The sequence below is a fragment of the Heliconius melpomene genome, chromosome 19 (assembly GCF_056956725.1).
Source record: "Heliconius melpomene rosina isolate 202511_hmr_F chromosome 19, ASM5695672v1, whole genome shotgun sequence".
In the NCBI taxonomy this organism is placed as follows: Eukaryota; Metazoa; Arthropoda; class Insecta; order Lepidoptera; family Nymphalidae; genus Heliconius; species Heliconius melpomene.
Genome location: NC_140407.1, coordinates 6,352,911 through 6,379,805, shown reverse-complemented (window position 1 = coordinate 6,379,805; position 26,895 = coordinate 6,352,911). Strand labels below are relative to the sequence as shown.

Below are 26,895 nucleotides of genomic sequence, written 5' to 3'. Positions count from 1 at the left end.
CGGCGCGAGAGGAGCCCGCACTCATTAATCCAATAGGGCATCAAGTAGGCCTCCCCAGTAGGCTTTGGTCGAACCGATCGAAGCAAAGCCCCCCACTACGAACGGTGTTCGCAAGTCGCGGTCCGAGTCTCAAAGGAGACGCCCTTGCGCCACTGTGTTCTCTTTTGTTGGTACCTTCCACGGTAGCCATGCCAAGGTCAGAGCTCGTCTAGCTCGGCCTCCCCAAGTCCGGTGACGCTGTAGAGGCCGATATGGCCAACAGCATACTGCTCAATCGAAAAACGAAAACGAATAGTGTGAGTTCATTCTATTTTAATATGTACTTGTAGTGTCATTTCGTATTTGAAATTGTTAATAATTTGTATTTATTACGTTATTTTATTTTACCTACATTATTTTATTTCTTATATTTACCGCTTCTGATTTCTAATAATATAATATACCTCAAAATCGGCCCCTCTCTCCAGTAACACATCAGCGACATGGACATGTCCGCACAACACGGCGAGGTGCAGCGGCGTCTGTCCGGACGACGAGCGCTGCTCTATCTCCGCGTTGGATGACAGCAAGAATCTTACCATACTAGTGTCGCCTGGAAACTTGTATTTAAATTAGGTGTTCTATACATAAAGAATAATATAATAGCATTAAGCTTTTTAATAAATAGCAGGGTAGAGAGGGAATCCGTGCCTCAAATCCTAAATTTTAGTATTCTACATCACGTTCAAAGTTTTTATATGCATATAACCTTTTCTCACGGCGGTGGCAAGAGGAGTAAATCCGTTAGTGGAATTGATGACAGAGACCAGCGATGGACGCTCCTCAAGCATCTGCTGCACCTGAAAAACAAAGATCTTAATTTATAAGAGAAATGAAATAGATATAATATTCTGTAACAATCTTTAAATATTTACAGTAAAGTTCTTCATTTATTTCCACATATCTAGACTGTGTATTGTATATTATAATAGATATATTAGTTTCACACAGTCGGTTTCAGTGACAGGGCGCTTTACTTATTATATGCTGAGTTAGCAATATCTGTATAATAGCTAATGACGGTGACTATGGTTATTTAATGACATAATACGTGTCGAAAATGTTACGTTATTTATTGCTATTAGATCTTAATAGAATTATTGTAAATTACAATTTTTTTCTATAATAAATTTATGCATTATTAATAACTTTATGCATGACGACCATGACTTCAAGTTCTATATATCAGGTACAATTGATTAAGGATTTCCTTGATTTTCGCAATTTTTATACAGGGTGGAAGATTTTAGATTTTGTTTGAAAAAATAACTTTTTCATTTTTGGGATTTTTTTTTTCCGAATTATATTAGACTTTTATAGAGTAGTTAAAACTGTGGTTTCATTTAAAGTGGTGCTGACAATTCCACCCTGTATATTTTAAAATAAAAAAAACCGGTACTTAATGTGAGCCAACTAAAAATGAATGAAAGTAGTAACATGGTAGTAATAGCAGTAATTAGATTCGTACCTGCTTCAAGTATCCACACCTCACTGCCATACAAAAACAGACTGCAGACGTGCCGTTTGAATCCGTACTGGTCCAAGTCTCGTCGGACCACTGGGATTCTGCCCATGTCTTTCTGAAATAGTGTTGCATTTTAAATATTATAAGACCTATGTTACACGTATGTATGTAGTGCTTAAAATATAAGTATATTTTATTCACTCAGAAGAAAGAATATTTTTTCATTATGTCGCTCTGGCAATAAGACAAGTACCAGAGTCGAGTTTCTCCACATTTCCACGTTTTCTAACGTCTTCACGTTTTCAAATTATGAGAAAGTCAGATCGAAAAGAAGTTAACAACTAACAATACAATAGAATTAGTTCAATTTAGTTTAAAATTAACAAATATTAGAGCATGTCCTTACTCGAATGCCAGTTAATTTACAGTCACGACCTTGACCCTCGGCTTGATTGAAAACTAATGGGCCAAAATGATTTATTGCGTCTGCCAGTGATCCAATTACTCGATCAGATCGATCTTATACTAAGGGACCTCTCGAAGCCAAATATTGGAGTCCTTGCTTCGAGTGTACTTTACCTTTTGTCGAGCCCTTCAAGCATTTGGTAAGACAATAGATTTTTTCCGCGGGTTATTGTGTGTGATGGGAGCAACTTAGTTTTTTCGTCGCTCGAATTATTTTCTCTACTTTCTTCTGAATGTTCCAATTCATTAGCCTTCAGTTGTTCGTGTATCACTCGCGCATCGCTCTGTGCGAGGCAGGCCTCTAGCTTTGATGTTGATTTTATTATTACTTTCATCCTGAATCTGTGCGGGTGACTGGGCGCCAGGTTTTCTATCGTTTTTGTTGTTTTGCCGCCGCTGAAAATGTTTTTATTTACTATTAATATGATTATTAATATTTTTTGCAGAGATTCACATTGCGTGTTGTAATAATATAGTAGTAGAACTTGACTTTGTTTTGTCATGACGGACATGAAAATAATGAATTCCTCCGAGTAGGTATGTATCAAATCCATAACCACCGCACTGTTAACAGACAAACACTTTCTATGGTGTGTATTGGTTTTTAAACTAATCAATCTTTAATTAAATAATTAAAAAAAAAATCTTTATTGGAACTAATGATGAATGAATATTGATGGTAGTTAAGTTCGATAATAGCTGTTTTAACTGCTGCTTCGTAACTGTGTTGTTATTATAGTTATTAACGGCCACCCCCAGAAAATCGTGAAGTAATTCCAGTACAAATTACATTACTTATTATGTTAAAATTACATACGTAGAGATTAAGATTTATTAATAAGTACCTAATTTAGATGTGTCTAAAGTAAGATTTTTTAATTCTTCTCCCGGTAAGTAAGCTTCTACTAATAATCCTATATGGTTTCATATAAGACTATTAGTATACACAAAACATTATTTTTATGTTATACTTACATATGTTACAATACAAACCACCAAAACAAAAGAAATATTAATATTTTTATGGTTCTTATAACTTTTATGGGAAAAGGTCATTCCCCATTTTCCGCTTATTATTGGAAAACGCCAGACCTTCAAGGCGGACTCAAATATTTATCCTGTAAGGGAATCATGTGTACACGACTTCCACTTAAGTTACTGGTATCAAAAACGTTGCCTTCTATGTTTTACTTTGTGTCAACATAATAAAATGAAACAGTAACGATATTTATAAATAACTTAATATTATTATTTTTTTGTAAAATTGCTGTATTTTATATATAGTAGAGCCGTTCTCTGGTCTCCGTAGAATTCTCAAGACATTGCGAGTTGAATGGCGGACATCAACGCTTGTTAGTTGAGCGATAAAACGAAAATATTAAAAATAATATTCACCGAGTGGGCATCAAACCCATAAACTACCAGCGCGGGGACATGTAAATAATTTAAATATAATGATCGAACCCGCAATTATCATATTTAAAGAGGCCTTCGTGGCGGCACAAGGGTGTGACTGTAACGCGACGATTGTGGGTTTATATTTCCATTTCTTCGCTCTGGTGTTGAGGCAAAGCACGGCGTTGAGCGGCGTCTGCCACTCAACACACAATCGTCTTAACACTAGGTTCCCTCTGCCTAAAACTTTACATTAAATTAAATTAAATTAAGAATTTCATGACAATCATATAAAAAATCTACGTAATCGTCATATCTATGTAAATACGTCGTTATTACAACATAAATAGAATCACAACATGCTTAATTATGCATTTAGTATCATAATATCATAAACACGATTCAGTTCAATATTGGGCAATAAAGTCACCTCTATGTCGTAAAATGATAATTGTATATGGGACTTGACAAATAAGCTTACGTGACAGATAAATGAGATAGCTTACAATATTAAAGCTTATATAAATAGATATAGTGTAAGTGATGAGATAAATGCGATTATTGTGGGTTTGATTCCCGCTTGGGGACTTTTTTTTTTTTTTGTTCCATTCTATTAAGACAGAGCGCGGTTTTGAGTTCCGCAACTCAACATTTAATGTTCTCGTTGCTGGTAGGAATCGGACAACTGACTGACTTGATTCTAGCTTCTCTATAAGTACCCTTATGTTAAATTCTATATTTACTAAGGATACTAAGGTCCGTATTTATAAACCACTCTCAAATCTGAGGTAGATTTTGAGATGTCATTTTCATTCATAAATTACACATCTGTGAATGAAAACGGAAAATAAAATCAACCAATTTTCATCTTACTAAGTTAATTAATAATTTAGTTATTTATTAATAAGTTTTTTTTGGTTACCACTTTCCGCCGAATTCTGGAGACATTGTGTATTGATTGGCGGAACACCTCACCTTGCCTCAGTACCAGAGCGATGAACTGAAAAAAGTAAACATTTCATTTCCTTGAGTGGGAATCGAACCCACTACTTGTCACGTTCACAGTCGAACGCACGTGCCCCTGCGCCACGTTGGCCTCAAAAATATTAATATTAATAAATAACCAAAAACTAATTAACTTTGCAACATGAAAATTGGTTTATTCATAGGCTAGCGTCACTTATCGACGTGACGGTTCGTCCGGTAATAATTTGTTCGCTAATCCATATCAATCGATGCATAATCTATGACCTAATTTAATGTCTTGTATTGTACAAGCGATTAACGTTAGATATTAGATACCTAATGTTGTTAGCGCCGCTAATAAGTTCGTAAAATAGAGTACGAGAAGCAGCTTCCCGCATTTTTCCGTATAGCTAGGTACTCTAACCTAGTATAAGAACATTCAACGCAGCGAAATTCAACGCCGTGCTATGTCTCACCAGCGAATCGAAATCGAACCCAAACCCATCGCGTTAATAGTCAGACGCTGTTCCACTGCGTCACGACGGGCGTGATTTGATTTTCAGTATACAATTATGAACTTAATTGTATATAATAGTAAATATAGAGGCCGTCGTAGGAGAGGCGCAAATGTGCGAGTAAAAATGTGATGGTTGTGGATTCGATTCTACACGGGGCAACGAAATATTTAATATTTTCATTTCTTTGGTCATTCTCCGGGGCAGAGGCAAAGCGCTACTTTTAGGCTCCAAAATTTAGTAGAAAGTGGAGAGCGGAGAGTTAATATAATACTAAACTCCCTCTGCCTATCCTTAAATAGATGCATAAAAAAGGAGAAAAGTAATATTGTTCTTACTTTGAAAAATGTAAACCTAAAGACATAAAAGATTATGTTAATATGTATTAGTTTTCATGTTTATACTGTTTCAGTACTTCACTTTAACTTTACACAGTTTGTTGTTTGTATTGTATTATTTTATGATCTTTGTAAGCTTTTTATAAGAACACATAGAAAGTTGAAGCAGCATACCGTCGTACTCATGATTTTATTACTCGAGTTACTAAGCGGGGCTTGTTATGTATGTATCATATTAAATTTTATGTTGTAAAATAGCAAACATGTTAATATATTTTTTAATATTTAAATTTTTCTTGTTTGACTAGCTAAAATGTGACCTGATGCCAAGCCTGATGCAATTAAATATTTAATATTCTTATTTTAAAATGTATACAGAAGGAAAGATCTCTTAATAATTTTTCTGTGCAGACGTTGCAAATACGGAAAATTCTATGAAAATAAAATAATAGCCAATAACGAAATGCATTTGCCTATACCTTGAATTGAAGGCATATACTCGTAAAAAGAGGTTGATGACAGTTGATGAGGAGAAAGAGGTATAAGGAAACCTTAGCTTTTAGCATCCCATTCTCTCTGGCTACCCCGCTAGAAATAAAATGTAACTTTACTAATAACACACCGGAACGAACTCCAGTATCTACCTAACTAAATACCAAGAGCAAATAGAAGTACTAACATAATATAATTTAATCAAATATAATATAACTGAATCAAAATTTAATTTGAACAAAAACAAATAATCACTTCCATCTATTGTATGAATGTCAATATGGCTGTATAATTGGAAATTTGCTTTACGAGAGTTATCTATACTAATATAATAAAGCGGAAGAGTTTGTTTGTTTGTTTGTTTGTTTGTTTGTTTGAACGCTAAGATCTCTGGATCTACTGGTCCGATTTACATTGTTTTTGTTTTGTATGAAAGCTGCATTCTTCAGAAGTGCTATAGGCTATATAACATTACATTACACATATAAACTGATAAATTTTAAAGTACTTTCTAATTTGACATGCAATTTATTCTGCCATGTTAATAACAACCGTCGCGTCGCTACGCAACCGTTAGCGCGACGCGATTTTGATATTCATCCTTATGAAAATAAATGTAATAGTCCCTTTTAGCATTTTATATAGATTGAAATTATAGTTTACTGTATAACATTCTAATAAATAATTAAGGAGATGTCACTGATTCCAAATGACCTAGCCTACGGGCGGCATAGTATGAGTATGACCGACGCGAAAATATTGTTATAGGTACTTCAAGCAGGCGTAGCCGCGTCCGGGTCCACTAGTGTAAGTATATACGGTTGTATTTATGCTGGGTTTTATTGACAATTGTAAAATAACATTATCTGTGTGTCATCCTAATTCCTATTATATAAAATGTCAGTTCATTTAAAATGTATGTGATTAAAAATTTTTTTTTAAATAAAAATACTTCGTTTTCCACTTTTTGCCTCACTTTAGAGACGTTGTGTCTTTAGTGATGAAATCCAATGCCGTACTTCTTAAAGTATTATTTATACCTGGTAGACCAGGGATGGGCATAGCCTCCCAAATTGTCCCTTTTCCATACAGGCTAGAGAAGAAAAAAAAGTGTCTCCGTAAAATTTGAAACTTGTGTAAATATTCAAACAGCGTTTTTCTTTCTTTTAAACTTTGAGTCTAATGTGGCGTAGTGGTACAGCATCTGATGTAACTGGAGAACAGCGTGTTTTAACACTATGATCTCCTTGCATACTTATATTTTATACAAAATAAAGTAGGAAACTATTAGCTTACCTGTAAACCACATTCCACGGTGGTATTTTGTCTTTCTTCTCTATTTTATATATAAGATGATCGCCGAGGAAGCTGAAAGGTCCAGCTGATAATGCCAGTGTGATATCTCGATTACTTGTCCTCAACACTTCTGGAGGTGATGGTTTCCACGTTTTAAATTTGTCCAGTATAAAATTATGTAAAGTCATTTGGGCTTTTTAAATTTTCTTTTTATTCAAAAAAACGTTTTTATTTTCTTGACGTCACTTATTTACATTTTTTCTTGTATTTCCTTGTATTAATATATTATAACATAATATAAATTTTTAATCCTGTAAATCAATATTTGATACTCAAATTTAATTATCTTTAAAGGGACATAATATGGAATTAGAGAATTCATTACATTATAATTTTCCAGCTTCAGGTATTTTTCCTGTATAAAGGTAGAGGAAATCTAACGTTCAGACAATACGTTTCTTACTTTTCACAAAATTTTCGAGGCACAGCGTGCTGAGTCTACTAGAGCGAGAACATTAAAAAGAAATATATAATTATTCCTCCGAGTAGAGATTCATCCCACAACCATCGCAATCACATACAGACCCACTCCTACTGCACCACGCACAATATTACCATATTACCTTTAAAATATACCATATTACCTTTAAAATCTGATAACAAAACAAAATAAAGAGCAAAAACACTAAGCTTAATACGTGTTCTAACCAGTAGATAGATTACAGCAAAGTTTAAAATCTCATCTCTACATCGTAGGAAAGTGACCGACCTATAAACTAGAGCTGATGCAACTTGGGTAATATATCGGCGCTAGATGCATGGTGCAGCTCGATTTACTGGCGAATTGTTTCCTCTTATAAACTTTGTTGGTAATTTTAAACTATTCTACAACTATTTACTTCTACATAGTTGTTGTGATGTTGAACTATTAATTTGTGTAGTCAATATGTTTAGATAATTAATTTATATTGAAAACATCGTGAGATATAGCGTTTGACTGTCAATGCGATAATTGAAGGTTCCATGTCTACTAGGGGTAATGAATTATTTTCATTTTCTTTACTCTGGCTAGATGAGAAAGCTTGGCGTTGAGTTCTGCCACTCAATACATAATGGAGTGTTCTAACACTAGTTTTCCTCTGCATACCCTACTGTGCGGGAATAAAAGCGATGCAGTATTATATAGTAATTAAATGTTTTAGAACACTTGGTACAATTCGATGTGGTTTTATATAGTTTTAAATTTTATTTGAAAAATTATTATTTAAAATATAATAATTATTCTTCGATTTTCCTTTCCCTATCCACCTGCTGTGAAAAACTTAGGAGATATAATATATAAAAAATACAACTTACTGTTAAATACACAAGTAATTAGATAAATTTAATTCTAAGCATTAAAATATTTTTGAATCTCAAATCATTCAACGCTCTTATAAATTAAATTGAAATAATAACTTAAAACTTTTGAATTTATAATATTACTTACTTATTTTGCCTTACACTAGCCAGGTTGACGTGGGAAGTGTTATTTTGACGAATATATTGATTTGATGTTTCTCGAATTCAATTTAAATTTATTTTTAAAAATACAAATTAACTAACACAACATGTTAAGTAAGTCACAAAAGTCATCTCTATAAACTTTACCAACTAACGTAGGAATGAGCTTTTACCTAAAAGTCTTCTTTAATATTACATCGGTAGCGTTGCTACGATACAGTACTGTATACGATTACGGTATTTACTGATTTATTTAGTACAAACATGATTCTTGGTATAATTGGATTTGAGTTCTTTAGTTTCAAATATCTTTGAATTTTTGTCACTTACAATATATTCCTACAATCATATTAAATACACTCATAAAATGCGGCACTAATTCTTTGAATAAAAATATGTTTACAATTAAAAATGTATTTATTCTGCTATAAAAATTAATATATTATTTCAGTTTGTTTATATATTTAAATATATAACTATATTATTAAAAGTATTTTTTTAACCTTTTAAATGTTATTCAATTTTTTTTATACTTTGCCTCCTTTTAGGAACATCAGACTCAATTTAAATAAAAAAATAAAATTGCAAATCTGCGGTTCGCAGGAATTGCTGAATAAATGTTAGGGTAGAAATGTAGTAGTAGTCTTCTATCATCCGATTTCAATTCGGATTATGTAACTGTTCTAACAAGAACACGGTTTCAATACAACGCTCGTGCTATTGTGATGAATTTTCAAATATTCTATTCTATCCTATATACTTACGTTTATCTCACATACATAGTGGTAGGCAGAGGGAAATTTGTAACATGTCAATCTCCTAGAAAAACGACTTTTCATAGTAAAAGTATATTTTTCATGACATATGCTTAGCACGGCTGTACATTACATGATGTAATTTTCATTTCCATACTCTAATTCATAAAATTCTCATCTATCAGTCTCGAAAATATAAGTCTTGAAAATTCGACAGGAAGTGGAGAACAGAATATCTCAACACTAGATTTCCTTTGATTTATTGGAAAAAGCGTAACGCATTCATTTAAATCGATAAAGCTAATAGGTACATATGTAGATTTAAGTAAGGCAATTTCCTTCAAAGTCTTTTTGCAAAAATGTAAGAATTTTCATTTTTATGTGAGCATAAGCTGAAAACTAAAGTCGCTAGCGCTTTAAGTAAAAACATGAATAGAGTACAGACAATGCGACGCGTAGACTAGATACATTGTTGCCGAAATTAATAAATTACGTCATCGCCGAGTCGCACTTCGCGTTCGCGAAACTTATTGTAGTACGAGTGCCTTTGTACGGCGACTAAATAAGAGGATGCATGTTATTATATAAAATTGTAGAGTTTGGAAAGTAAACTTGAACCTACATTGTGTTAATTGCTTTTGTTCTATTAATTTATTTACATATATTATGTGAATGTCTTTGTGAAATAGTTGAAAAGTTTCTTATTGTAAATGATAATTTCAATAATTGAGGGAATAATTAATAATTTCATTGACAGATTCAATAAAATGTGGCATTGGTTGTTTCTACCCCAATTTTGTAGTCAATATATTTTATTAATGTAGAGAAAAAGGTTTTCCACCTTTTAACTGGTTGTTCGTGATTGCTAATTAAATATATTTCAGATTTACTCTATTAAGTCGTTTTAAGCATTAAATTAAACATTATTGCATAAATTTACTAAAGATAATCTGAATATAAACAAATGTAAGCCAAATGTATAGAGACCGGTGCAAGCGAAAGATAACATCGTATTCCGTTATACATTAATGTAATTACTTTTGTTATTAAGCTATTTATAGTACTACATTGTTACAGTGAAGTATAGCATTTTAGACTTAAATTAATATTTTATACATATTTACATGCCAGTAATGTATTTTATTTTAATTATAAAGACAAAAAAGGAAATATAATACTAGTATTTCAGTTATAATAATAAAATAATGTAATATTAATCTTCTATACTATTAATATCAATTAGCAGCAAAACAAGCAAAAATATAGCAAACAAATATTTAACCACAGACAACAAAATATCGATACGACATTTTAAAAATAGCGCCTCAATAAAAAAATATATATATCTGAATTTGAAATTGGTGTAAACGGAACGCAACCTAGCAATGGCCGTCTATCGATCGACGCAGCCAGTCGGCGCCCGGCCTTCACACGGGACACGCGTGCCGTGGTCGGTAACCCGGTCTAACCTAACCAGTTCACCGCGTCTCTACTATCTGTACGCACCTTTACACTCGGTAAGTCTAGAATTTAAGGAAACATGTTTAAACAAGTCTTATTTTACAATTATATAGGAAAAAGGCAGTATATGTCACAATGACAATTCTTTGCCTGCAGCGTTCAATCTATTATCAACATATCTGTCAATATTTGCCGCGGTGATGAATTTTACAAGTAAAATGTCTGTAAAAGCAATATTTTTTTATATTTTTAATGTATTTTTCTATTAAAAACGTTTACGCAAGTTCTATTTATAATCACATTAGTGCTAAGTACGAAGCAAATATAATCTTGTAAATAACACGGTGAATGTCCACGCAGCCATTCGTTTCATTCTGTGTCTGTGTCTACACTTTTATAAGAAGACATCGTTCAGTTTTCCGCGCCATTATAATTTTTCTAAAACTGCTTGAACATTTGTCTTTTTTATGGCATTTTATGGCCTAATTTCATGTAATGGCTTCTTCTAGGTGTAATATATTGGTGGGGGGAAACAGCAGTGTACAATATCCCTTGCTTAACATCTTTCTTTATTTTTATTTTGTATGAATAAAATATTATATGCTATAATAGGTACTATGAATGCAAATATCTAATTACATAATATTTTCAATTGCACTTGACATACATAAGAAATTTCTATAACTATATTTTAATAATGTAGTATATCATTAATCTTTTTATCAACATTAGGTAAAAACATTCCGTATAAACTGATATTACAAATAAAGTCAAATATAAAGTACTATACAATTCAGTACTTCCTAAGAAATTTATTAATTGGATCAACTAAACGATTAGTCCGCTGTAAACATCGTTTAACTGAAAGGGGTCATTATAGAGACAAAGTTCAAACAAATTTTGGGCTGAATTGTATGAGTTAAGGGAAATTTAGTTTAGATATGATTGTTATTACAGTTGCCTTAACCGTACTATTAAAATAAAGAAATAGTTACATCACGTAACATTGCTTTATTTTTATAAGTAGGCGTTTTAAAGGATATGGAGTCCATTTGCATTATGTAAAGAAAAAATAGATTAGCTTCACACTGTATCCAGGACATAGCATGGTATGAAAATGGGAACCTAGTTTTAAGCAACTCTGTTCCCATTAAGACATATTTTCGTCCCCGATTTTCTGCCAAATTCTGAACTTCATTTTAAGTGGAGGAACCTAATGCTACAATTTCCTTCATTATCAAAGCAAAGCAAATGAAAATTATTTAATATTTAGTTTCCTCGAGTAAAAATCAAAACCATAGTCTGTCTCGCTTACAGTCGCACGCTTATGAGACTAATAATAAAATATAATCGAATTGAAAACCTACTCTTTTACAGAAGTCGGTTAAAAATAGGTATTTGGTCTAGAGAGAGAAGATTAAAAATCAAAACCTTCTTTCTCTCTTTTTTATTAAGCCACTAAAGGTCAAAATATCGTAACAGTACTGCGCTCTACTTTTTAATATGAACATAATTGCTTACGTCATTCCTTAACCACCAGACCATTTGAAGGGACAAGGTTAGAATATACCAACAAATTAAATAAAACTTCATGCTAGTTCTAGTTGAGTATATAAATTAAACTGCAGTAAAAAGAAAAGTTATAAATAAATTTTAATATATAATAAATATTTTTAAAATTGTTTTATCTGTATATGATAATTACAAAACAAAAATACTATGTCACAAAATATACCAAGTTGTTCTACATATTATAAAATAAAAACACCATTGATTGATCTCAAAATACAAAATAAATCAAAAGAACATTAAAAATTATGAATAATTTTCTTTTTAGCTTCACACTGTATCCCACATATAGCAAGGTAGGCAAATATAGCCTTTTTATTGTTGAACGGCGGAACTTAACGCTGTGCTTGGTCTTATTACCGGCGCGGGGAATTGGGAATCATTTATTTCTGCAAGTGAGTTGGAACTTACTACCGTCGCGTTTACATTCAGAGGCTGCGATGTTTCCAACAAGGCAATATCGTCAACTCAATCAACAATATGTTGATTTTTACTTGCGGCTTCGCCCGCGTAGCCAAATGGAAATTTTTAAGAGTTGTGTATGACACATGATACATTCTACTAGTCCGATATAATTCTTACTGCATTTACGGTGAGTAACGTCAAAGTGATTTTTTTTCATTTCGATTAATATATTATATTAATAATTAACATGAGACAAAAAATATATATAGCTACATCCTATTCTTAGTTTTGATTGAAAATCCCTTTTTTGTACTAAATTCGTTATATTGTGACTTATTTAATCAATTCAAAGCTCAAGTAATATTTTACAGAAGATTTGAAAAATATTTTTAAAATTACAAGCAATATTTTGCCAAATCTTTTCCTGCTTTTTCATTATACAAGTTCGCGAGAGCCGCCAAGTTTGCTGCCGAATTACTGTCACTCTGTCACATCAACTTGTATCTACTTATTAGTTATTTTAAATTGGACTACTTCTAGAAGTCCAAAGTTTCCTTACAGATAGAAAATGTAGAGCTTGCTTCTGTTTTATAGTATTATGTAAACAAAGGCCGTAGATTCAATTCTGTGGTGTTCTATAGCATAGTTGAGCGGTATTATATGGTAAATAATCATTGTTATAAATAAATATTTAAATCAATAAAAAATAAATTTTAGAATAATTGATTATAAAAGATTGATTATTATTTATTATTTTTATAGCCAATAAAATATGAGCAAAAAAAATTTTTGTAAAGCATTTTTTTTATAATTGGCAACAGGCTTACTGCTATTATAATACGTAATTAGGTCATACATTTTTATACATTCTTATTTTTATAAGTTAATCTCATCTAATTTATTCTATACTTGTCTTAGCTACTGTTTATATTTTTGTTTTATCTTCATGTGTATATTTTACAATATAAAAATATAAATATAAAGGATAAAAGAATGTTGGATTCCAAATTTTCTTTCATTCTTATCATGTAATTGATTATAAATACTAGTAACGTTGAAACAACTTGTAAGAAATAAGGACGTTAAGTAACGGCACTCCAACAAAGAATGTCTCCATTTCGGGTAGAAAGTAAAGAACGGAATGTCCTGACACTGGTTTATCTCGGCCCAATGAGTAAATATTTTTTTTGTGAGCAATTTTACTATTTTAGTGTATAACTCCTTTTCGTATTTTTTAAAATATTTTTGTTGCTTCTATTAACAACGTGTGAAAATTAAGTACCTACATGTGGTACAGAGCAGTAATAAATAAGTTCTCTCTTTGTATTCTACGTTTGATTCATTTTACATTTACTAGATTATTTTAGTGTATGTGTTGTTGTTTATTAAATATAATACTATTATAACATCTTGACCATATTTTATTAGATTCACGAGTATCATCGATCACGTGTTCCACTATTGAAAGGTGATAACAACTGATAATAATTGTTTATTTACTTATGTGATAAGAGATAATGTTAATCACTTTCGAATATATTTTTCACTGATCAGCTGTATGTGGCAGTGTATGAAGCAACTAGATGTTGAGAGACAACAATTTTCTGTTGTTTTTTTTCCATTTTTAGGGTTCCGTACATAACAAAAAAACAGAACTATAAAAAAAACATCAATATAAGCAGATATAATAGTGCCTCTCATCTACCCACTAAATTCATTTACATTACCATAAACAAATAGGCTACTACAGCAATATTAATGTAATACCTATTATGTTAGGATAAAGTAACACTGTAGAAGAAACACTAAGTTGTGAGGTAACAAAGCTGTTTTGAATAATTTTAATTCTAATCTCAGTTGAATAAATGATATCCCTCCCGCAAACAATACGAGTACGCCCTTTGTAACGTCGAGAGGGTCTAAACGGATGCAAAATGTTCCCAAATAAATTAAAGGACAGACGTTCAAATGAAATGGACTTTTGTAAGCGTAGTACCTATTTGAGTATTTTCAAGTAGTTGAAGTCATCGTCAAGGCCGCACAGCTTCTGACTGTAAACATGACGGTTGTGAGTTTGATTCGCGCTTGAAGGTATAAGGTTTTTATATCCTCGTTTTAATAACAAGGCAAAGCGCTTGACTGAGACCGGCCACTGAGCACACAATGCATTGAAAATTCGGCGGTCCTAACATTAGGTTCCGCAGGCATACAGCGTAAAGCTAAAAATAAAAACCGGTCAAGAGCGAGTCGGACTACCCACGCAGAATTCCGTACAAATTTCAGAATTCTAGGTCAATGGGTATAACTTAGAAAAGTTGACAAACTTATATTTTGCGGGAGTATTCGCTCATTGTGTACGAAAATGACTATAAATATAAGTTTGTAATTATGGTTATATAAAATATATATAAAGTTCCATTTTCCCGACTTTTTTTCTGAATTTTTATTGTAAGTTCTCATCGTGTGCCAAATTTCATCACTGTAAATGCAGCAAAAACGATGCATAAATCCTCAAATCTTTTGATTGTGTTGACTTAGGAGCTTGACTTTTCTGGGCTCCTAGGGACTGTAAAGCTGAATATTCATTCATTATGTTCAGCTTGATAACCTCCATCCAATCGCGAGATAAATGATTTAGACAAACAGACAAAAAAATGACCCTAAACCAAGAGACCTTTTTTTCTTTTGAGGAACCCTAAAAAAAGACAAAGACATATTATAATTAAAAATTAATTATATTTTATTAAATAAAGAAGTAATTTGCACGTCGCTGCGCTTCATAGTGCACAATGCGAGCAACGCGGCGACAGTCAGTGTGAACCAGTAGAATACGGCTATTGTCCCGCGTCCTCTATTACCTCATTTTTCATTAAGAGGTCTGATTATTATGGAACATATTACTTTGGAATATTTTATTTTACATAATATATTTACTATCATTAATATAAATTAGATGTGATTAAAAAAAATCAAAATCAGCTTCACGCTGAATCCCATTATTCCCATTTTCCACTGAAGTTTTTCGAGGCATTCGTGTTTAGTGGCGGAAGAAATCAAAATATTAAGAAATAATAATTCAGTACTTATTTAGAAATACTCGTTTAAAAAATTTGAACTCGCGCCTCTTGGAAACCATGCAAGCGCTCTGACCACTAAGCCATACGTTCTCATGAATCTGAAAGCTGAAGCGTCGAGAATCTACCAACTCATCAGCTTTATAATATTAGTATAAAAATGTAGATGCAATAGAGAAGTAATTCGATAGCGCTACATACAAATTCACTTAACCGAATAATAAATCTCAACCGACGTCAAAACTAAAATATAACAACAGTTTGTTGTAAATAATTTCTAAAATTTAGCATTCGGCGGTAACTTTTGAAAAATGCGAGAATATTTTGTAACATGCATAAATTACAGCTCCTACGTATTGCTGGTGCCCTGGTGGTCGGATTTATGATCGCGAATGTTTTGTTACAACAGGGTTCTACGTAAACATGAAGTAAAAAAAGGTAAAATATTCATAATATTTTTTTTATTTAGTAGAAATTTGTGGTACTGCGAGAGTTTGGCTGTAAATGTGACTGTTCTAATTACGAAATATGAAATATTTTATTTTTCCTCGCTCTAGTAACAACACAAAGCGCGGTGTTAAATTCCGTCTCGAACTTTAAACGGTTTGGTGGTTTCAGGATCAGAGTGTCTTACTTAACACTAGGTTCCCTCTGCCTACCCTATTTATTATACGGGGAAAATGAAGCTAGGCTTAGTAAGTCGGTAGCTGACTGCAACCTTTATGTCTGTGGGTTAAATAGAGACTTCCCTATTCTATAATGCAAGACAATTTAAAAAGATATAAAAATCGCTTCGGCATATAAAGTTCTATATTTCGTTCATTTGTATGTGACCCATTTTTCGCTCTATAAAAATAGTAATTAATATATAGAACAAAAACGAACGCAGGCCAGATTAAAATTATTTATTTTAAACAAAAGCTTCTCTCTGTTCTCTACGTATAGCAGGGTAGGCAGAGGGGATATTGTGTGTCACCAATTTCCATCCAATTTTCGAGACATTGTGTGTTGAGTGACAAAACTCAACGTAGCGATGTATCTAACAAAGCGGAGAGATGAAAATAATTTAAATACAATTTCTTTTCCAGATTTACAGTCAAATGCGGAGTCTATCCCACTGCGGCATGAATTTAAAAAATATATATTTACTACATTTTTAAATGTCAAACCTCCATTTAGAAAATTAGTTCGTCAGCTTATTTTGGAACTTCATTTAAAAACAAAATAAAAATAGCTGGTTCTGTCTTTAAATCAGATAGGGCTTCACATTTACAATGTATCTATCTCTGGAACTCTTTAACCCAAATCCATAATGGAGAACTATATTTGTGAAATATTTGTACTGTGCTTTTAATGCTTTAATTTTTATCTATTTGCTATTTTAATGTTCTATATTAATGTTATAAAGCTGAAATGTTAGTCTGCTTGTTCTTGCCTATCTCAAGAATTACTGGTTCTAAATTAAATTCCTTTTTCTATTGTTAGTCCATTTATCAAGAAATAGTATGCTAATATTGCGTTAGGTTTTTCGTAGAGGTATCTCCTGAGATACCTCTACGAAAGAGACATTTTAAGTACCTGTACTTAAAATGTCTAATGTATCATACACAACTCTTAGTTATTTCCATTTAACCACGTGGACTAGTTTGGGATTGAAAACCAGTTAAATATAACATAAAAATAACAGAATTTGTCTTTATATCAGATAGAGATTAACATTTACAAGCTATCTCTGGAAACCTTTTGACCTAAATCCAAATTGGACTTAAATAGTTGTGAAATGTTTAAATTTGTATGATATCTTTTTAGTTTTGCATTTGAATAATTTTTTTATCAATATATTCTAAATTTATTAATTGTTTTGTATTGGATCAGTGCAAATTTAACAAATAAGATTAGTAAATAAGTAAACATAAGAAAATATTTACTAAACTTTAAAAAAAATACTGAAGCTTATTAAGGAACAAGTTCTGCTATTTAAAACGGAATGTCGATTAAGGCCGAATGTGGAGAACAGAGTGTGAGAACACTAGGTCCCCATGAGGGGAAAACTACGAAGCTGCTTTTTTTAAAAGCTGTTGTTTTTCACGCTGTATCTCGCACATAGCAGGGTTGGCAGAAGTAACTTGGCAACCTAGTGTTAAGACACTCCATTCCCATTAATAATTCTCGAGGCATTGTATGTTGAGTGGTGGACATCTCAAATATGTTAACATAATTAATCTTTAACAAGATAAGTGATAAAAATACTGTAAAATTTTATACATAGTAATGGTAGAATTTTCAGAATACTCTTAAGTTTATTACTTGCAATTAAAATCTTTTCTGGGTCAACGATCCATTCAGGCATGCGAATGCAGTTAGTGATAGTCTTTTTTTACATCAAAAATACCTTTTTGCCTAAAAATATCTATTTGTTTTCGTGTTTTACCTTTAAAAGACAAGCCTAATTGAGATTTTCATCTCTTTGTAGATAAATGCTAATTTACCTGCGCTTTTGAGAAGCCTCTAAGAGTAGAAGTTCTTTTAATTTTTTTTCTTTCATTTTCAGTAAAATCAATCTTTTTTTTGTTGTGATTTCAAAGTTAAATCAAAACCAAGTGACATGTTAATTTTTGGCAGTTGATTATCATATTTAATTGACATAAAAAAAAATATAAAAAATGGTTACATTTTTTAATAACATATTATAAAAAAATCACATACAAGACAAAGTTTTTTGAGGTAACACAAGTCTACTACTTGGACGGATTTAAGAAAGCTTACTCTGCAAGCTCATTTCCAGCGGAGTAGAGCTTGACGGCGAACTTTTTGCGTTACATAACCTAACAGACGAGCTTATTAAGCCAGACTATTGGGGAAAAAGCTTTTTTCTTATAGTAGAGACTGTAATTTGGGAGTAAGCATATATCTTTTTTACATATGGTCCACCTGTTTCATCTATAAGGTAAATCAGGCCGTCATAGTGTAATGGCGTAGCTTCTAAATGTAAATACGTTGGTTGTGGTTTCGATTTTATCTCATGTCAGTGAACTTCTTTTGCTAAACGGTAGCTTCATATTGTTTATAGCCTAGCTTCTTTCCATAAGGTATATAATATCAGTTATAATTTGTTGGAACATTTGAATGATTTCAACAGAAAATGCGACTGCAACAATATAAACTGTCAAAAACTAAAATACCATAATATTTTCCATAAGAAACTGCATTTCAATTCTATTTATATTTGTAAGGCTGAAAGGATTTTTGTCGTGCACAACGAAATACTGATAGTATACGGTACGTTGAAGTCAATGCTTTCAATGTTGGGTCCGACTCGTGGAAATCCGTTTTGACAAGGATTTTTCACTTTTACATAGAATATTACAGAAGATTTTCCATTGTATCTTGTATGGAACGTTTCTAGTGATTTGGAATTATTTCGACGTTATGTGAAATATTTTTAGAACTTTCTCCAAAAAAATTTTAAACTTCTTGTGAAAAGCTTGATGGAGTCGTCACCTATACGGTTTATTATATAATTAATGTATGTTATTACATATCTATATAAAAAAACAGACATTAATGAGAACATATCATTGATCTGAAGACTGAACTATCGTCCGAAAATACCTACGTATGTACACAATATATATGAAGAATAAATGAAAAAGTGATGTTTTGAAGAATTTCAGTGATTCGGAATGCTGTGTTAATTGAAAGTACGAAATATGAGTTACAGTAATTACGAAGAGAATTTTCAAAGATAAAAATAACTTGAAACGTTATATTACAGTCCAGTTTCGCTTGCAGCTTGTGTTAATTAATACAGGGCGTCCCCTACAACACATTTATTTAAACGTAGACTAAAAGTAAACACCCTGTCCACCTTCAGTGGAAATATTTTTCACTTTTAGCAACATAAATAGAACATAGACGTTGTTTAATAAACTTCTAATTGATTTGTCTGTGTGTTTCTAAATTAATGGTTGGTACAAAATTTGTAGAAGCTCAAAATCTTAGCAAACTATAATATTGGAGTTAATAATTAATTTAATACAATGTGTAAAACATTAATTTTCTGATAGATGGTAAATTCTACATATATAACGAAATAAATACATATCCATTGCGATTACAGTCGGAGCTATATATTTGTATTACGTAACATAAGGTCTCGTAGAGCATGAATAAAGAAACACTAATAAAGCTAATAAAAAAGCATGTTTATACAAGCAAATACAATATGTAAATATTTTGTATAATTTGGCTATAATACAACGATATATATAACAGGCTATATATAGGCAGCCGCGGGCAGATTTCTCATAATATCTAACCCTAAAGTTAAATAACTATAATAAAATTATATTAAACCTGCGTACGTAGGACTATTTAATGTTAGTTGGTCGTTCTTTACATTTAACGTAGACCATTTAGGCTCTTTCATGACCTTTACTTAAGCCTCAATTGTTATTGACACCATATTTTATTTTGAATATATCTGTTAATCTCACGCTGTCTGCATATAACAGGTAGGCAGAGGGAACCTTTTGTTCTCCATTATAAACTCGCCGTTTTTTTAGACATTGCTTATTTAATTGCCAAATTCGACGCAGAGCTATGCCCTGTTACCAGAGCGAAGAAATAAAAATATTAATAAATAATAATTCATTACCTCGAGTGAGAGTCAAACCCACTACGGTCTTATATATATTGCATAGATAAAATACGTATTACATAGATAAAACTATGGAATAAAAGAAATATTCTTTACCCAAAAGACGGTTTATAGTCAGGGCTTGTGTGGACTTTTAGTTCGATACATAAAGCTTTATAAACATCTTCTTACAGAGACCCGAGAAACAAAAGTTTTAACAACAAAGTCGTGTGAAAGTTTCGCAAGTATTCTAACAGGAACGTCTAGCTCAAAATTGTTTAAATTATTTGGTTGCGAAAAGGAATAAAAAAATAATTTAAGAAATAAATATATCTAATCATCTATAATATAAGTTTTAAATGTTTTCTCATAGGAAATAAAATTCTTATAAAAATAATTTATTATAAGAATATGATTATAAACTTGGCAAAAACTGTTAGATCAAGTCGAGTGTTTTTGTAAAACGACAAGTACGTAATTGAAAATAGGTCAAAAGCATACTGTAGAGGGAAGACTAGCGAGTTTCTTGTCAGCGCTTCTCGGTGCAGTCTGCTATTTATACCTTTATAAAGTTCAGGTCTTTATTATCATTCTTATATAGCTATATATATTAAAAGGCAGAGAGCTAAATATATTATAGAGCAGTGGCCTAGCGTTCCACTAAATACGCCTTAGTATAACACGGGTACGGGTAAAATAATACGGGTGGAATCTTTTCTTGGAGGAATAGTTATTTTTTTCGATCTAAAATAACAAATCTTGGTCTTACAATCCATCTTTTACTATGTGGTGTTGGAATTTTGGAGGAATGTTGAGAACGATAAAAGAGAGACTCTGCCGACAAAGTGTATAAACAGTTTTGATATATTTCTTGTCCTATTTTACATTTATGATATATATTACATAATTAAATATACAAAACAGAGAAAAAGGCCTATGAGCTAAGTATCCATGTCGGATGATGAAAGGTACTAAAAGTATTCAAATTGAAATATTTTCTTTTAAAATATATTTTTTATAAATTATTGTTATTTATACAAATAATAGCAGCTGAGAGCTGAGAGTCCTAACAGTAGGTTTCTTCCGATATAGCCTAAAGCTAAATTAAATTAATTACATAATAAAAATAAATAGATACTTATCTACTCAAACAGTAAATAGATCCCAAAGCTCCATTCGAAATTCTAAAACAATTTTGTTTAATTTTGGCAACTTCATGTAATTACCATACAAAGATTCACGACAAAATCTTATAAAGCGATACGCTTTGTAATTACCGAAGTTTAATTAAAGCCTAATTCATTAGAGATTATCAACTCGGATTAAATAACTGACGATGAAACTGTTGTATATAAGTAAATAAGTACTCAAGCGACTCATATTGGCTCAATATTATTGCACAATATGCTTTACTTATAGTCTGACAGAGAAAAAAATTGTGTTGAAACACTTCGTTCTCCATTTTGAACTGGGTAGAAATATACTGCAACGAACCTAACCTTATTTGCCAGAGCGGGATTATTCCTCCGAATGGTAATCGAACCAACAACCAACCTGTTTACAATCAGCATCCTGTTACTAACTCCAATCACCTGAAATTTAAATTTAATATAACATAAAAATTAACACTTCTAGCAACACTAAACATTAAAAAAAATTGCTTCACGCTGTAACCCGTATATAGCAGGTTAGGCAAGACAATCTACCTAAGCTCTGCGCGTTGTTTTCACTCTAGAGCGAAGAAATAAAAATAAATAATTCCCCAACAACGCCCTTATATTTAACAAAACACAAAAATAAATTGTAATAATATCAAAACTTACAATTCTAGAAGAAAAGTTCTACATATAAACGTGGTTGGTTACATAACGACGCGTCGCTACACCAAAGCCTTCTGAAGATTCCTCACAAAACTTTGAAAGGAGCAAACTTTGTATTTCACGTTGTTCTTCTCACTCGCCTATTTACTTAAGTATGTAGAATTTGCATGTTAATGATATCTTCTTCCCTTGTTTAAATAATGGTATAATTTTATGTAGAAACGTATCTCATGATTCTTTGATTCTTTTCATGAAATTCTAGTGAAAGTTTTTTTTTATTTCACATTTTATAACGCACAGTAGGTTAGGCAAAGGAACGTAGTGCCCAGACACTCTATTCTTCTTTATGACCTTACGTTTAAGATATTACGTAGATGGATAGTAATAAATATATTCTAGTCGACTTATATTAACGAATTGAGAAAAGAAAACATCGTGTTTTCAGAGTCCTGATGTTTTTTTTCTAATAAAGGTTTAAAGGGATTATTACTTCCTTTGTCATGAGTCGTCTTTGAAATTACTTTCTTTTACCGTAATGATGTCAAATAATATGATGATGTTACAATAATTAAAATACTTAATAATGTTAAATAACTTCAATTTATCTGACTTCACCTGTTAAATAGCTTAAAGTTGTTTTTTATATTTTTATAAGCTTAACGCCTCAGTGGGGTGATATAAGTAATTATATATCTACGGGTGTAGCTCGAACCCATAACCATCGATGCTGTCCTACTTCACCATGCTGGTTACATTCTTTTGTTATCCTTCATTCTGTGATACAGACTGAGGATCCTAAAATTGCATACTAATTGTTGAAACGTAATCCGTTGTCGTGAAAACATTTAAATGTATTACACAGATTGTAAATATGAAGAGCTTAAAGAAAATGACAATTTTTTTTTTTTTATTGGGCAGTCCATTCATCGAGGACAGCAATGGATTACCTATATATATAAAAGGACTTGTCCTCACTGACTGAGGTAAGACGCACGCACAGCCGTAACCGCTGTGCGTAGAAACGTGAAATTTGGACAGATGTTTACTTTCGTAATCTGGACATGCACTAAGAAGGGATTTTGAAAATTTTTTACCCTATAGGGGTAAAGTAGGGGTTCAAAATTTGTATGGAAAAAATTATATTATAAATACTTTTGTTTCCCCTTGAAGGAATTTACACTCCCAATTATGTATAGCAAGATATATTCTAATTACACGTCGACGTCAACATGTGATCTTATTAAGTCTCCTGTAAAATTGCATTTTCTCTAGTATGCAAGATGTTCTATGCAAATGATTACATACTATGTCTTGAAAATTGCAACTCTATATTAGAAAGACAAAGTATATACATATATATAGAATATTCATAATAGTATAGGGTCTGTAGAAGTGCAGGTGCCTTTTGCACCTGTAGACGCAATGATCGTGGGCTCGAATGTCAATCGGAGGAAAGAAATATTTAATAGTTTTATTCGAATCGCCATATATCGAGAAATCAATCAATCAATAGTTTTATTTTCTCGCTCTGGTAACGGGGCAAAGCGCAGTGTTGAGTTCCGCTACTTAACACGCAATGTCTCGAGAATGCAGTGGAATGTGGGGAACGGAAGCGTGTTAATGGGGAACGGTGCGTCTTAACGCAGGTTCCCTTTACCCACCCTACTATGTGCGAGATACATCGGGAATACTGCAATACTTACATCACTCGAGGATCAAACCGACGATCCTTTCAACAAGTTCGAACAATCATGAGAAATTGGTAACATTCCGTATTCAATACACCAGTAGCTTTACGAGGTGATATCCAAGTGAAAGCGATGTGAATAATACAAGTCGATAGAGCTCTATGAAATATGAGGGCGTGCCTGTAGCTACAGCGACGTCATATATCATTTCGTGTCTTACACTAGCTTTTATTTCACGTTTACAATTTATCAAAAAATGTATTATAAATTGTTAGAAAAATCCTTTAGGGATTTTTGTTTGGAAATAACATCTACATGTATTATTACCGTCAGTAAACGCATTGGTTGTGACTTTCCTTACTCGAGGGAATGATTATATTTATTTCCACTCCACGCAGGCAGGTAAAATGCGGCGTTGAGTTCTACCAGTCAACACGCTCTCGAAAGCTGCAGTGTAAAATGACGTTGTTCTAGCTTTATATGTCAAGAATGTAAAAAATAATATTTTAAATGGTATGAACATCTCTCTCTCTGTTTTCTTCTTTGCGACTTATTTCAAACACAATTCGTATTGAGAACATGTGACCTTAAAATCGTACAATTTGTAAACATTGTGACTATGTAAAGCCTTATATGAATCTACATTTGTGGCAATAAAATCAATCCGATATACCAAGTGAATTCAAAGAACAAAAGAATGAAAGTCTTTCAATTTCATCAGATTTGTTCCTCATACTCATAATAGGCGTTTGAAAAGATTACAGTTTCCCTTCATGATGGAAAGACTCTACATATTCTTTACTTTTTTAAAAGAGACATAAAAGATTTTTTGTTAAATTCTTATATATTTTTTTCTTTTTGTAGGAATAACTTGGTCAATTTTGTCCTTGTTTTAGAGACAAAAGTCGTATATCACCGAGTATTATTAAGTAGTATTCGCAAGAACTTCACCGGTGATTTATTGTAATACAATTTAATGTTAATTTACAGCATCTTCAACTCTAGATTATAGAGTCGAAATTTGCTGCCGTCGGTAATATATTATTATTTCAACCAATTTTCAGAAATACAACAGAATTGAATTATATTTTGATGATGATACAATAAATTTAAATTTATTTTCTGTAAACGTACTTGCTTGTAAAATGTTGAAATGATTGTAAATTCGAATACAATAGAAATATTTCAAAATTGTGGGAAATGTATAAAACCTTTGCATAGTATGAGATGCATGACTATCCTACTTGGTATTTTAATAAAAACAATCTTGTTTTTAAATAAACAAGAACACTTAAAGTTTAAAAACACTGCAATTTCCTCCAGGAAAAACGAAAACAGTAAAATAATCTAAAATATACTATATTAAAATAATCTAGGAGCATTTAATTTAAAGTAACCGCCAAAAGCGTTATCCGAAAATGCTGTTTTTAATCCGGCTTTTAATAATTTTGCAGGCGGAAAGTAAAACCTCTTGTAATTTACTCCTCAAAGGTCTTTTAATTTCGTACTTCAAAGGAAACGAGTTCTTATTACCATAACATTATTACCATATTCCTTTGAGCGGATCGGATCGTAATTTGTAAGTGTTGTATTAGATGGTAATTTATAAGCCTATTTGGTGATAAATCGTTGATTGTAATGTTTTTTTTAGATTCACGCATATATGAATGCGTATGAATGCGCTGTATCCCGTATAATAACATTTTAAAAAATAATACTTATTATTTAGCTAAATATTAATAAGTTTTCAAAACATGTTGGAAAGATAAATAGTGTTTGGGGCAACGTTTGAACCTTACAAATGTGAGGGTAAAATTGTCCACGTTATCCTGCAGTTGACTTGAGCGTTATAAATTTGCCATATATAAATTGTATACCAGATATAAGTAGGTACCTACAGTACGTAGGTAGATGGCTACGTAGATATGATTCTAGGTGTTTTCTTACTTTTGACTATTTTCTTCTTGATTGTACAATGGGAAAAAATCTGAAAAACTAACTTCAGGGTAGCTATGGCTTAGCACATAAATCCACCGTACTGTCCCAAAAGAAATGTTATTTGTTAATATAGAGGACAACGATATTCTGTTGATGATAACGCTGATGTCGAAAATCTTTATATATAATATTTTTTTAATGATTACATTATAGTAAAAATAGAGTCTTAACGTCATCTCTATTAAAATGATAATTATTTTAATAATCTTGTGAAAAAGCCTACAGATCAAATTTTCCCACGGTGTTTTTTTATGTGAAAATAGGAGGAGTTGATCTATATAAGACGTCGACGTAGATTAGGACTACGAAAAATGAACTCAAAATAATGATAATGACTTCTTCAAGTAAACTAAACCAATATGTGGACATTCAGCCACTTCGCCATTACGGTCTTTTTCTAACTAATAAAAACGACCTGTGTTTTTGTACTAAAAACATCACATAAAGATGGCGTAATTCGAAAAACCGATGAATTGAAATGAATACGATTTTTCAATCGACAGTATTGACATAGTTTTCAGCTATTTTTCGTGAAAAATGATGCGATTCCATGATATCCTGTTCTCATTTGAACTAAACGACATCGCAGCCAATGTTCAAGCCAGAGAAGCTAAGAATTTCGTGAAGAATGGTGGGTTTATATTTTTTAATTCTTAATTCACGAAAACATGGCGGCATAGTGAATTATATAAGCTGGACTAAATGACTGACTGACTTGAATGATTCTGAAATTTAAAATTTAGTTTTTTGTGGTATCCTTTCTTATTACTCCGCTCCACATCCAAAAGAAACTACGAGTACATGCCAATTTTTAGCGTTCTACGCCGCATCGTTAGTCACTCTGTAATGGAAAAGATTTACATAATACAGATTTATTTTCTTTCGAAGCAAATATTTAGCCACAGAAATTGCTTGTAAATTAAAAATATTTTACAAGAACGTTATTTTAGTTTCTATTTGCTGTATTTTTTCGTAAAATGCTGGAGATTGGGTAATTTAAGTTGATTTGAGA

At 31.8% G+C, this 26,895-nt stretch overlaps 3 protein-coding genes across 4 annotated transcripts in view; 2 read left to right on the top strand and 1 right to left on the bottom strand.

Moving 5' to 3' along the window:
* The window catches only part of LOC146528512 (syntaxin-1A-like), a 126,334-nt gene extending 103,078 nt beyond the window's left edge, over positions 1-23,256 (top strand). The window contains exon 9 of the transcript XR_014879091.1: positions 23,145-23,256. The gene's annotated coding sequence lies outside the window, so the exon portion shown is untranslated. The remainder of the gene's footprint in view (positions 1-23,144) is intronic.
* On the bottom strand, positions 198-7,159 carry LOC146528513 (uncharacterized). The gene is made up of 6 exons (XM_085202832.1): positions 6,972-7,159; positions 2,084-2,365; positions 1,508-1,619; positions 749-839; positions 444-592; positions 198-266 (listed from the first exon to the last, which is right to left on the bottom strand). Exons 1-6 carry the CDS (start codon positions 7,157-7,159, stop codon positions 198-200), a joined length of 891 nt encoding a protein of 296 aa, XP_085058958.1.
* cpx (synaptic transmission protein complexin) overlaps positions 10,624-26,895 on the top strand; it is a 174,334-nt gene continuing 158,062 nt past the window's right edge. For both annotated transcript variants that reach the window (XM_085203145.1, XM_085203146.1), the window contains exon 1: positions 10,624-10,746. The gene's annotated coding sequence lies outside the window, so the exon portion shown is untranslated. The remainder of the gene's footprint in view (positions 10,747-26,895) is intronic.